Source organism: Eurypyga helias, unplaced genomic scaffold, assembly GCF_000690775.1.
Source record: "Eurypyga helias isolate BGI_N326 unplaced genomic scaffold, ASM69077v1 scaffold40323, whole genome shotgun sequence".
Taxonomy (NCBI): domain Eukaryota; kingdom Metazoa; phylum Chordata; class Aves; order Eurypygiformes; family Eurypygidae; genus Eurypyga; species Eurypyga helias.
In genome coordinates, this window is record NW_010242536.1 from 143 (window position 1) to 13,407 (window position 13,265).

Consider the following 13,265-nt stretch of genomic DNA (forward strand, 5'->3'; position numbering starts at 1 on the left):
GAACACCCCGCTTCCCTCTTTTCCTTTGCTCCCCCCAAGTCCGAGACAGCCCGCGTTGCAGAAGCAGAACGGTGTGGTGCTTCGACGGGACGTGTGGCAGCTGTTACAAACGGAGCTGCGATAGAGCTGGGTCCATCGGTGACCGAGTCACTCGCTTTACGCCCCGTACGGAGTAACTACGGGTCGTGTCTTGGTAGCTGGGATGGATCTCGGTGACCTGATGCCCTCCGCTCTGCCCGCTGACCTGACGGGGGGCCACAGGGATCTGCTGCAATACCCACAGGGTCCGTTCAGAGCCTGTGAGAAAGGGCTGCGCTGGCCTGGGGACAGCCTGACGCAGATGCGAGTGCGAGGTCAGTGCTAAGGAGACTTACCTGGCGTTTCTGTTCTTCCGCATTCCAGAGCTGACATTGCTTTGATTGGGCTGGCTGTGATGGGTCAGAACCTTATTTTGAACATGAACGACCATGGCTTCGTGGTAAGTGAAGGAAAACGTTCGAAAAGCTGACTCGCTAGCACTTGGAATTGAAGCTGAGCGTTTTGTGGGTTTCATTTTATTCGGGGTTTGGGATTTTTCCCTTTGTGATGGTCTAGTGGGTGTTGGTTCCTCCTCTTCGTTGTAACCCAGGCTGCCCTTTGTCCCGTTTCCAGAGAAAACCAGCGGTGCGTGCCTGTACTCAGCTGGCCACCCGGTGTGTTACGGACTTCATGGAAGTCCCAGTTGGGCTTGGCCGTTAACCGTAGGTTCCCGAGGCACTTGGGAAGACGCGCTGCAGGTTCATCCCTGCTCTGTGTCTTTAGGGAAGGTGGAGGTGGGAGAGCGTGTGACATGGACCTTCCTTATGTCATTTGTAGCCTGAGCGACAGTGACTGTTCTGTTGGCAGCTTTTATTGACGTGGTTTCTTGCTCCCCCAGGTTTGTGCTTTTAACAGGACGGTTTCCAAAGTCGATGACTTTCTGGCCAATGAGGCCAAGGGAACAAAAGTGATTGGTGCTCACAGCCTGGAAGAGATGGTCTCTAAGTTAAAGAAGCCCCGTCGTATCATCTTGCTGGTGAAGGCTGGCAGTGCAGTAGATGACTTCATCAATAAATTGGTGAGGCAGACCTTCAACCCGTGACTTCTTGCTGTCTTTTGGGGAAGTTTCCTCTGGAAGATGTCAGTTACTGGTTATTAATGAGGTTTTGAACGCATGGAGAAAACCAAAATGCTGATTTATTTTTGGCAGGTGCCGTTGTTGGAGACTGGAGACATCATAATTGATGGTGGGAATTCTGAATATAGAGATACCACGGTAAGCTTGTTTTCTACCCAAAATGGATGAATAAAATACATATGATTCCTTCTTCTCCGATCCTCACACTAGTCAGCCATTAAGTTGCCATCTCCCCTCTGCTCAGGGAAGGCCACACTGAGTTCTCTCTCTAAACTAGATCATGCAGCCTATGAAAAAGTAATTCCTGTGGTGGTTAAAGTCTTCAGAAAATTTCCTGTTACAATCTGAAAGAGTTTTCAGGGAGATTTGAAAATTGTAACGATACTTACAGCTTTGTGGTTATATCTCAGTCCTACATGACCACAGAACAATCCGGTGAGACAGAACTGCGCTTCTGCTGCCTTGGTAATGAAAACAGCAGAGGAATTACCTGTTGAAAAACCCAACCAAGCGCAAGCACACCCCCAAACCAAACGGCTTGTTGGCAGGCTGTAACTGTAAGAGTTATGGTAGCACATCTGGGACAATTACAGGAAAACGTGTTTGGATCGGTACGTCTGAGCCTAGCAGGGGTGCTGGCATTAGTCTTTCTGCTTTGGCATCCTGATCTTGGACATGTCAGAGTAAAAAATAGGACTAAATAAGGATTAATACTTGGGATCCATAAGTTCTCCGTATGGATCTCGGCCTGTGTTTCTCTCCCACTCGGAGGGAATTAGTTCCCCTTAGAGCTGTCTGTACCTTCGCTCTGCAGTGAACTTGGCAACTCCTAATCTGCCTCCCCCACATCTTTGCACACAGCATGTATCACCTGACGCTTAATTCCGAGCCTTTTCCAGCCTCGGTACTGCCCTTTTCTACCCGCTGCGCTGTGTTCTCAGCGTGTCTCTTTTGCAGGGATCCATGTCAGAGCAACAGGAAGTTTCCTCGTGTTGACTTTGCTCTATGTACAGGCTTTCTCTGGGACTGTCTTCTAGCCTGTCCAAAGCAGAACTGAAAACCCAACGTAGGTCTGAATGGCTAAGCTTTGTCTGCAAGGCTCTGGCATAAAAAAAGAAATGAGACAGTGCTGCTCTGCTCTTTGTTCCAGAGGCGTTGTAAGGAACTACAGGAAAAGGGCATCTTATTTGTCGGAAGCGGTGTTAGTGGTGGAGAGGAGGGTGCCAGATACGGTCCTTCACTCATGCCAGGAGGAGCCAAAGAAGCCTGGTAAGCATGAGCTGGTATATCCTTCTTCAGAACCCTCTGCAACAATCGTCTTCTGTTCACGTTGAGAGCCAAGGGAGGGAAGGAGGAGGGCGTGGGTGCAGAGAGAACAAGATATGTTGCCATCTCACTTCCTCAAGGCTCAAGATTTCTCAGCCTAGCTGGGGTCATGGGGCGGGGCTGAGCTTTCACGGCAGGCAAAACAACGGCAGATTTTTCTTCAGGAACTTGCAGGCAAAAGTAGTACTTACAGAAATCTGAAGGGAGAAATGTGTGCTGGAGAGAAAGGAATTTTGCTTAAATTTTAAACAAGTCCTGTTTCTTGGTCATGATTTGGGGTGGGGGCAGGCTGTACCCTTGGAAAGCTGTTACCGGTGAAACAGGCAGCAGCAAACATGTCTGCAGTGACACAGGTTACAAAAGGTTGGTACTGACTGTTACATGCATTAGTGTCTGTGCAAGGTTCTGCCACGCTGCCCTGCTCTTCGGCACTCCCGTAAAGGACTGTGCATCAGTATTAGACTTTATCCCTGGTGCTCATTCTTTCAACATCTACAGAGAGAAAAGCTGTGTCCAGGCTTTCCCTGAGCTTTGGAATCTCTTAAGTGCCCGTCCCTTTGTATTAGCCCCTCACAAACCAGAAACAACATACGGGTAATCTGCTGGCTGAGCATCTTTTTCCCACAGAGATCCCAGCAAAGACAACTCCTGCCACCCTTGCCCGAACTTTGCCGCTGCCCCGCGTGCCGCCCCGTGCTCCTTTTCCGGTGGTCACTTCGGGTTGCTCCAACCTTGGCGTTGTGTAATGCTTTCCTGTTGGCTACGCAGTGCGCTGCCCCTGGGGAGCCTGGCAGTGACAAAAGCTCCTAATTACTGCAGTCATGCAAACGGCTATCCTGACTTGCAGTCATGGAGTTTCTTCCCTCCTTCCCTCTCCTCCTCCAGCTCATCCTGGATTTTTCTTGTGGCTATAGAACAGAACGGGATTTTGTTTGCCCTCTGCCTGTCTGCTGAGGCATATTATTTCTCCTCACAGGCCCCACATCAAGAACATATTTCAAAGCATTGCTGCTAAAGTGGGATCTGGGGAACCCTGTTGTGACTGGGTAAATATTTATTTGATACTGACCTTACCGTGTGGTTAGATCCGTCCGTAGGTGGTTTGGTTGCTGAAGCTCCTGCGTGTTTGTGCTTACTGAGCGGGTTCGTTTTCTGGCTGCTGGCATTCAGGTCAAATCTGCCAGCTCGGATAGCTTATCCTAGACCGTGGAAGGACAGCGTTCTGTGGCTGCGTCGTGTGCGGGGGGTGCTAGGTGGGTCTGTGACCCACAGCGTTTTCAGTTAGCGCTGGGCTTCCTTCCTTCAGGCGGAAGGAAGACATAGCAGGCATGAAACTCCAGAAGTGGTGGCAGCACTGTTGCTGACGGCGGTTTTTGATGTTTCCTGACAGGTAGGAGATGAGGGCGCTGGGCACTTTGTGAAGATGGTGCACAATGGGATCGAATATGGCGACATGCAGCTGATCTGTGAGGCCTATCACCTGATGAAGGACGTGGCGGGCATGGAGCATGATGAGATGTCCAAGGTGATCTGCAGTTTTTCGTGTCATAGAATCATAGAACCATGGAATGGTTTGGGTTGGAAGGGACCTTAAAGATCATCCAGTTCCAACCCCCCTGCCATGGGCAGGGACACCTTCCACTAGACCAGGTTGCTCAAAGCCACATCCAGCCTGGATGTGCCTCCTTGAGCCGCGGTGGCTGTCTGCCGTTGATGGGGGCAGCGGGGCTTGGGGAAAGCTGCTCTATGTACATGAAGTCAATTTTTCTGACGTGCCTTCTGCCAGGGACAGCGGACAATATTCCTGAGCTTCAAATGAGATAGGGAGGAGCAAGCATGTACACCTGAATGTTTATGGAAGTTGTCCCGTTCTACAGTTGATTTCTACGCAGGAAGCACCTTCCTGTGTAGAGAGATGAATTGCCTTGCTTGAAAGAAAGCTACTAAAACATTGAGCGTTACAATCAAGCAGGCAAATCTTGCAGAGACCTTGCTGGAGGAAGTCAGTAAGTGTGATGTGCCTCGATAGAGCAGTTGTGTTTCCAGCCTTCAGTGCCCGTGATGATGGGCCATGCTCCTGCCTTCCCAGTTGGAGATGGGCAGATCTGAGCCTGGGGCGTGCTCCTTCCAGTGCAGGCTCCCGCACAATGGCCTTTCAGCAGTGCTGAAGTCATTGGTAGGTGTGGCAGGGTGTCAGTGCCGAGTAACTGAGGTAGGATAACCCCTTCTGTATGTATACAGATATGCATATATGTCTGCCCATATACCAGTAAATCAGTTGATATATCTAGTAGATGCATAGTAAATTGGAGGGTGTGTATATATATATATATACTTTTTTCTCCTCTTGCAGGTATTTGAGGAATGGAATAAGACAGAGTTGGACTCTTTCCTGATCGAAATCACAGCCAACATTCTCAGATTCAAAGACAGCGACGGCAAATACCTCCTCCCAAAGATCAAGGACAGCGCAGGACAAAAAGGCACAGGAAAGTGGACAGCCATTTCCGCCCTGGAATATGGAGTCCCTGTCACACTCATAGGTAACTGGTTCTTCAGTCGGGCCTTGTCTTTCCTACCTGCGTGTATCGCACCGCAGTAGGGAGCGTGGTAGTAGGTAGTCTGAGCTCACACTAGGGCTTGGCTTGCAGAAGAGGCTCTTCTAGGTGTAGCTGTTGCCGTATTTCTGCCCTTGAGAGCTGGGCCTGTTTTTCTTTGCTGGGCTGGTTTTTACCTTGTTTCTCCAACGTCGGTAGCGCTGTTACCGTGCCTTTGTCCCTGATATCTTCGCAGTGCTGGTGATGGCTTGGTGACAGGTGAATGTAGAATTGCCATGCTGGATTGAGGCAACATGTCTCTCAGTAACCCTCCACCTCATCTGCTGCTCCAAATCCCATCATAGCCTTAAAAACCTCTTTTGTTTTGGTTGGTTTTGGTTTATTTTTTTGGGGAGGGGGCACAGAGAGGACACCCTCAAAACCTTGCTGCTTAACCACTGCTTGATGTGTACTCCGACTTCTCTGAAGGCATAAGATTTATTTTCAGATACGTGCTGAAGTCTCCTGTGTTTCAGGATACCGTGGCTAACCCAGCATTAGGTGACTATAAAGAACTCTTTTGTTTTGGTTGCTTTTGGTTTATTTTTTTGGGGAGGGGGCACAGAGAGGACACCCTCAAAACCTTGCTGCTTAACCACTGCTTGATGTGTACTCCGACTTCTCTGAAGGCATAAGATTTATTTTCAGATACGTGCTGAAGTCTCCTGTGTTTCAGGATACCGTGGCTAACCCAGCATTAGGTGACTATAAAGAGGAACACGAAGCTCAGACTGTATTTTGGGTTGAGGAGCACGGATCGTTTCGGAGCAGCGGCAGACTGCTACCCTGTGGTGGTGGCTGCTGTTTCTCCAGCGCAGCCGTTGACTGTGGTGTGTTTCTTTACATGCTCTGGGCTGCTGCTGGGGTTTGTTTTGTGGTTGGAAGGCTTCTGATCCAAAGGCCAAACTAAGATGACGGAAATGGGTTTTGTAATTGCTTTGAATTGCATCCCTAAAGTGTAAGAATTTACCTGCTGCCATAATACCCAGCAGTCTTGCTACCTACCCTTTTACCTAACCTCTGAAGGGAGTTGTGACACAGGAGTTGTAATCCTTCTGCAGCATGTTCAGAGTGCTCTCTCACCGCGGGTCCGGTGTGGACGTGCGCGTTGGGTAAATCAGTTTACCCAACAGGTTGTTCGCTCTCAGTTTGCTTTCAATTTCGTGCTTTCTCTACCTCTTTTGCCTTTACTGGCCAAGTGCTGTTGTATTAGAAGACAAGAAAAACTGTGTTCAGTAGCTGGAAAGAGAGCAAGGGCAGTGACAGCAGAGAAACGGGGCTGCGTTCCAACAACGTGTTTTTACCAAACAAGTTTTGCAAATTGTGTTAATGTTCTCCTACAGCTTTTGTCTTTGGCTTGAAACAACAGTGGTTTTCGCTCGTGCTGTTAATATTCCCCCTTGCTGGGGTTCTTGCAGAGATCAGGGGTGGAGGAAACACTCCCTAATTAGCCCTCTGCGATGCCGGGGGAGCATTGTTAGGTAATGAGGAGTTGATAGGGAAGTGTGTGCAACAGCCCTTGTGCAAACATGGCTGTTCTTGGGGCAGTTGCTCTGTGCGTGTGGTTTTATTGCGTAAGCGTGACTTGCAGACTGCTGCCTGTAAAGACAGAGTCATGCTACTCCTTTTTCCTGGTTTCCCCCCACACCTCTTCCCGGTCTAGAAGGAAGTTTTTGCAGAAATAGAGAGGAGCCAGTTTGGACTTTGATGCGGTCTGTTAGTCCTGCTGCAGGGAGGATCCAGAATCTTGTGAAAACATCGCCCATTCATCTTTTTATTTTGGTTGGTTTGTTTCCGGCGTTTTTTGAGTCGGGCGTTTTGGGGTTTTTTTTCTTTTGTAATTCACGACTCACTTAAAAGGTGGAAGAAAAGGTCTCTATGAAGACTATAATAAACTTAATTGCTTTCCTTTTATTAGATACTGGAAAAGAAACTCCTTTGCTTTTTTCCATTTAACACCACTGTCTTCAATTGCAAATAAGGGCAACTTAAACCAGCGTGATTAGGAATTGACTGAGCCAGATCAAGAGCTTGGCGTTCCGGCTTTCTCTGTAGGAGCTGAAGATCCTGCCTGGCAAACTCCTTAGCCCTGGCAAATGACATTTAGTAACCTGCTTAGTGATGTTATAAAACTTTCTTACGGGCTTCTGAATACTAGTGTTATGGGCCTACCAGATTTGTAAAGCTTATGTCCTCTGATAAGTTAATGTGCTGGTTTATTCTTGAGTTTAATTGCTCTGACTTTGCCTGTGTATTTCCAAGCACATCTAGTTAATGTGAGATGGCAGTTATGCAACAGCCTTTTATCTTCAAACCACGCTACAGTAACTAGTGAAGTCTTCAGCCTTGCCTGTCCCTAGACTGCGGTGCAACACTGCCCGTCTTTTATAGGTAGGAAGAGAGTGTAGAGTAAATTTTCTCTCCCTCTACTCTGCTCTTGTGAGACCCCACCTGGAGTGCTGCATCCAGCTGGGGAGCTCTCAGCGTAAGGATATAGACAGGTTGGAGCGAGTCCAGAGGAGGCCACGGAGATGCTCCGAGGGCTGGAGCCCCTCTGCCATGGGGACAGGCTGGGAGAGTTGGGCTTGTTCAGCCTGGAGGAGGGAAGGGTCCGGGGAGATCTTATAGCCCCTTCCAGTGCCTGAAGGGGCTACAGGGAAGCTGGGGGGGACTTTTTACAAGGGCCTGTAGTGACAGGACAAGGGGTAACGGGTTTAAATTGGAAGTGGGGAGGTTTAGATATCAGGAAGAAATTCTTCCTGGAGAGGGTGGGGAGGCAGTGGGACAGGTTGCCCAGAGAAGCTGTGGATGCCCCATCCCTGGAAGTGTCCAAGGCCAGGCTGGATGAGGCTTGGAGCAACCTGGTCTAGTGGAAGGTGTCCCTGCCCATGGCAGGGGGGGTGGAACTAGATGGTCTTTAAGGTCCCTTCCAACCCAAACCAGTCTGTGATTCTAAATTATTAAAACCAAGAGCAGGTGGATGTTACTGAGGATAAATTTTCATGTGGGTGACTTGTAGATTTTCTTTTTCTTTGTCCTTTAAAAGCTGTATCAGTCAATATTTACCCAATGGTTTTGCTGACTGGCAGTTTGGTCCCTCAGTAATGCTGATGAAATAATTAATTTGTACACCTCTCTTCCCACATGACTCTGTTTCAGTGTGTATGTGGCTCATCATCCAGTGGCTCTGTCACTGTGTGCCCAAGGACGGGTATCTCGAACCTTAACAGTGATGCTGAACTTTCTAACTCTCCACCTTTTCCTACCATACTTAAAGGTGAAGCTGTGTTTGCACGGTGCCTGTCTTCCCTCAAGGATGAGAGAGTACAGGCCAGCAAGCTGCTGGATGGGCCTAAAATGACCCAATTCAGCGGGAACAAGAAGGCCTTTCTGGAGGACATACGCAAGGTGAGTCACTGTGCTTGCCCGAGTACTGAATTAAAGCTGCACCTCCGAGCAGGTTTCGGGTGCTGTAAACCCTGGTGAGGAGCTCTTGTGTTTACATTCCGTGACAGTTGGCTCCTGCTTTCCCACTGTGCGTTGCCTACTGGTGCCCACAGAGCATGATCTGGTGCCTTTCCTGACCAAAGAATTCATGAAGGAATTCAAGTCCAAGCCACAGTGGGCAACGACAATTAGCTGGGGTGCAGAGGTCGTAATTCATGCACAGGAGTTTACATTTTTTGCCCCCCAACACTCCTCTGTCTGAAATGGGGATAATAGCTCTCGATCTCTGTTGAGATCAAGCCTTCCAACAATTGGAAAGGATATTTTGTTTCTCAGATAGCTGGAATGTGGCTACTGTACTCAACCCTGATAACATGTGGACTAAACAAAGCATGGAGACTGTGAGGTTTCTCGTTCAATTTTGTGGGACTTCACTTGGAATGTAAATCTGTTTATTTTTAGGCCCTCTATGCTTCCAAGATTATCTCATACGCTCAAGGCTTCATGCTGCTGAGACAAGCAGCCAAGGAGTTTGGCTGGACACTGAATTACGGTGGCATTGCGCTGATGTGGAGGGGAGGCTGCATCATCAGAAGGTAATTACCATGAGGAGGTAATTTAGTTGCTGAGGGGAGAAGAGCAGGCAGTTTAGCTTATGTGGTGCTAGACTCGTAAGCCTAGAGATTTTCTTGGAAAATCCATGGAGGTAATCTGCTGATCAGATACTGAGAGGCTGTTTCTGCAGACAACACTGAACGGTACCAGATGAAGCTGATTTTCTGGTCCTGTAGCTATTGCAGATTTTCTTTGGTCTTTGTTTTGTTTGCATCTTTCACAGTGTTTGGAATCTGTGTCTGGCTGAGACAAATTTTGGCACTGTAAGTTTTGGATTCTGGGCCTTTATTGGAAGCTGTGAAATTTTATTCTTGGTTTACATGTGTTCTGCCTAGTGTGTTCCTGGGAAAAATCAAAGATGCCTTTGATCGAAACCCCCAGCTTCAGAATTTGCTGTTGGATAATTTCTTTAAGACGGCTGTTGAAAACTGTCAGGTGAGTTTCCAAGGAAGGAAGAGCATAAAAACAGTAATTTACAGTCTGGACTTCTTCAGCTGCTTTCTCAGGAGTTTCCTTCACAAGTATATTTAGACTGAAAAACGAAAAGGTAGAGAACATCCTTGAAACCTATTTACATAGCATACTTAATCCCAGTGACCTCTGACAACCCTTAAGCTCTTTGGGGCTGTGTATGTGTGTCTGTACGCACATAATGTACGGTTGTAGGAATTCATTACAGCTTCAAGGTACCCTTTTTTCATCGAACAAAGCGGGATCAGGCCAAGAAACTCCACGGTTGGAGCTAGTTGAAATCAAACAAGAAAGTCACTGTGATGAAGTAGGCTGTGCTGAGATGCAAATTCAAATTTTGCCAGACACCAGGGTTGGTGACCTGTCCATCCTGCAAATGCCTCTTGCCTCTGTTTGGTCAGAAAGTTGGAGAATGTTGGTTCTAAATGGAGTAAAAAGAGGCTTGCATTACTTTCTGAATCAGCATCCAGATAAGTCAAGTGGTGAACTGAGGTCTCGTGTAATGTTGCAAGGTGTACTTGTACTGTCAACCCGAAGAGAGTACAGGAGCAAGTGAACAAATAGTCCCTCTTGTGTCACGGTTCGTCTCTTTGATGCTAGCCAAGCTGTGGAGCCCTCAACATCAGAAGGATATAGACAGGTTGGAGCGAGTCCAGAGGAGGCCACGGGGATGCTCCGAGGGCTGGAGCACCTCTGCTATGGGGACAGGTTGGGAGAGTTGGGGGGTTCAGCCTGGAGAAGGGAAGGCTCCGGGGAGACCTTATAGCACCTTCCAGTACCTGAAGGGGCTACAAGGGGGCTGGGGGGGACTTTTTACAAGGGCCTGTAGTGACAGGACAGGGGGTAACGGGTTTAAATTGAAAGTGGGGAGGTTTAGGTTAGATATCAGGAAGAAGTTCTTCCTGGAGAGGGTGGGGAGGCAGTGGGACAGGTTGCCCAGAGAAGCTGTGGATGCCCCATCCCTGGAAGTGTCCAAGGCCAGGCTGGATGAGGCTTGGAGCAACCTGGTCTAGTGGAAGGTGTCCCTGCCCATGGCAGGGGGGGTGGAACTAGATGATCTTTAAGGTCCCTTCCAACCCCAACCAGTCTGTGATTCTGTGATTCTACTGCTGGAAAGGCAAGGTTGCCGTTTCACTATTACAGAAGAGCCTTAGGCAGAAATCTAGTGATTCAGAAGAACCACGATGTCAGGAAAAAATGTCTAGCCTGTGTGAACATGCTCATCACTGCCCCGTGCCCGGTGCCTGCCGTACGCTTGGATTTCAGTTGTATGGCATGTCAGGCTCGGTTCTGTTGCCGTTGTTTGCAGCAGCACCGAAACAACAGTGCTCCAGATCCAGCATTCATCTGACCTAGGTCTGTCCAAACACTGTCCTGATTTGTACAGAGCTGACAGGCAGAACTAAAACCAGATTATCTGGCCAACAAAGAAGTCGTATGTTATCATTAATAATTATTTTAACGAAAGCTGAGCGTTCCATGCAGGTTACTAAATCAGATGTACAGTTGAAATGAGGATAATCCGCGACGGTCTGAAGTGCGGTGCTGACCTCTCACGCCCTTGGGCAGGCTTTGTGCTTGGTTAGAGCTCCCGGAGATGCCTCAGCATGTTCCCCACTGTCTCCAGGCGTCAGGGAGGCACAGGCTGTGTGAAAGAAAGGCATCCTCCCCGGAGGCTGTGGCTTGATTGCATGTGAAGTGTATGCCTGCGCTTCTGTTGTCCTGTTTGCTAACTCTGTCTGATTGCCATTATTTTGGATCAAGTTTGTTTATACAGAATCAGGAATTCACTGCTGGTTTGCTGAGGTGTGGTCACTGGGTTTTCTGTAAGGTGAAACAGCACACGCTGTTGTGCTAGAATAGTTCGTATGCCTGCACACACCTCTGAGCAAGCACTGATGAGTTATTTCTTTTCTCCTCTCCCCCAGGACTCCTGGCGACGCGTGATCAGTACTGGAGTGCAGATTGGTATCCCCATGCCCTGCTTCACTACAGCACTTTCTTTTTATGATGGATACAGGCATGAAGTACTGCCGGCTAACCTGATTCAGGTGGGTCCCTGACATAGTGCAGCAGATCTTCTGAAATATAGAATCATAGAATCACAGACTGGTTTGGGGTGGAAGGGACCTTAAAGATCATCCGGTTCCAACCCCCCTGCCCTGGGCAGGGCCACCTTCCACTAGACCAGGTTGCTCCCAGCCTCATCCAGCCTGGCCTTGGACACTCCCAGGGAGGGGGCATCCACAGCTTCTCTGGGCAACCTGTCCCAGTGCCTCCCCACCCTCTGTGTGACGAGCTTCTTCCTGATATCTAACCTAAACCTCCCCACTTTCAATTTAACCCCATTACCCCTTGTCCTGTCACTACAGGCCCTTGTAAAAAGTCCCCCCCAGCTTCCTTGTAGCCCCTTCAGGTACTGGAAGGCTGCAGTAAGGTCTCCCTGGAGCCTCCTCTTCTCCATCATGGTTCTCTTTAAATACTGGTCTGAAGGCCATGATGGAGTATGTCCTGATCACTCCAACACCATCAGGGTAAAAGCATAGTTTGTCTAATAGAATTCTGTTAACCCTGACATTCTGGCAGTAAAATGCAGTGAGATAGCTGCCTAAATAACACCAGAGAGAGGGGTATGACAGTGCCTAGCATGTGGTAGTGTGCGTCTGTCAACCAACATCTTTGAATCACAATGCTTTATAAAGATCTATCTTTGAACCTTTTTAAGTGCTGTTGTTTTGATCAGCACCTCGCAGAAATAACAGACTTGTCCTTCTACAGAACTCTTAATTACTAGATATTGGTAGATGTTTCATTGCAGTGATTTTGCTAATAATGGGATTAACTTCGAGTGCTGTAATACTGGAGTCAGACCCCATTTCTAGTATTCCTGCAGTCAAGTATCAGTAGGTGCAACTGTGATATTCATGTGTCTGTTCTGCGTGTGTGTGTTCTTCTTCTAGGCCCAGCGCGATTACTTTGGGGCACACACGTATGAATTAGTATCGAAGCCAGGTGTGTTTATCCATACTAACTGGACAGGCCATGGAGGAAGCGTGTCTTCTTCTGCCTACAATGTCTAACGGAAATACTTCCTCTTGAAGCCAAGATACTGTAGATCTCAGATATTCTTCTTAGAATACCACTTTTTACTGTACTGTGCTAGAACTTGTGTTTGGACACTTTTGTAATAACTTGTGGGTATATTTCCTATATATATCTATATATATATCATATAAAGAACTAAATAAATTTGCTTATAAATGCCTTGAGGTGTTTTCTTTCTGCTGCTGCTGGCCCAAACTGGCTGTCTGCATGGTATTTAGGGGAATACATCCTAAAATTACAATATTTTTACTGCATTGTAGTGCATAAAGTCACAGGGATCGAGATAGAGATGCCTGCATTTCAGTAACTGCTGAAGTGGAGAACAGCAGACGGTCAGCACGTAACGCTACATCAGGTTCCAGGGAGGTAAAGGCCTTTTTTTGGTTGTTGGTGGTGGTTCATAACAGGCACTATCTTGGTTCTGAAAGACGAATTCCCGGGTGTTCCCCTTCTCACACTGCGAGCCGTTTGTTTGCTGTGAAAGGGATGGGTCATGGAGAAACTCGAATGTAGTTCAGGGGTGTCACGGCTGGTATTTCTGTCACCAA

General features: G+C 48.1%; 1 protein-coding gene across 1 annotated transcript; it reads left to right on the plus strand.

Annotated features, from left to right (window-relative positions):
* Positions 1 to 398: 398 nt before the first annotated feature.
* On the plus strand, positions 399 to 12,875 carry PGD (phosphogluconate dehydrogenase). Its single transcript, XM_010149115.1, has 12 exons — positions 399 to 478; positions 917 to 1,096; positions 1,229 to 1,294; positions 2,307 to 2,425; positions 3,459 to 3,528; positions 3,873 to 4,007; positions 4,836 to 5,025; positions 8,357 to 8,487; positions 8,989 to 9,122; positions 9,477 to 9,576; positions 11,541 to 11,663; positions 12,573 to 12,875. The coding sequence occupies exons 1-12, from the start codon at positions 434 to 436 to the stop codon at positions 12,690 to 12,692; spliced, it is 1,413 nt and encodes a 470-aa protein (XP_010147417.1). The 5' UTR covers positions 399 to 433; the 3' UTR covers positions 12,693 to 12,875.
* The last annotated feature ends 390 nt before the right edge of the window (positions 12,876 to 13,265 follow it).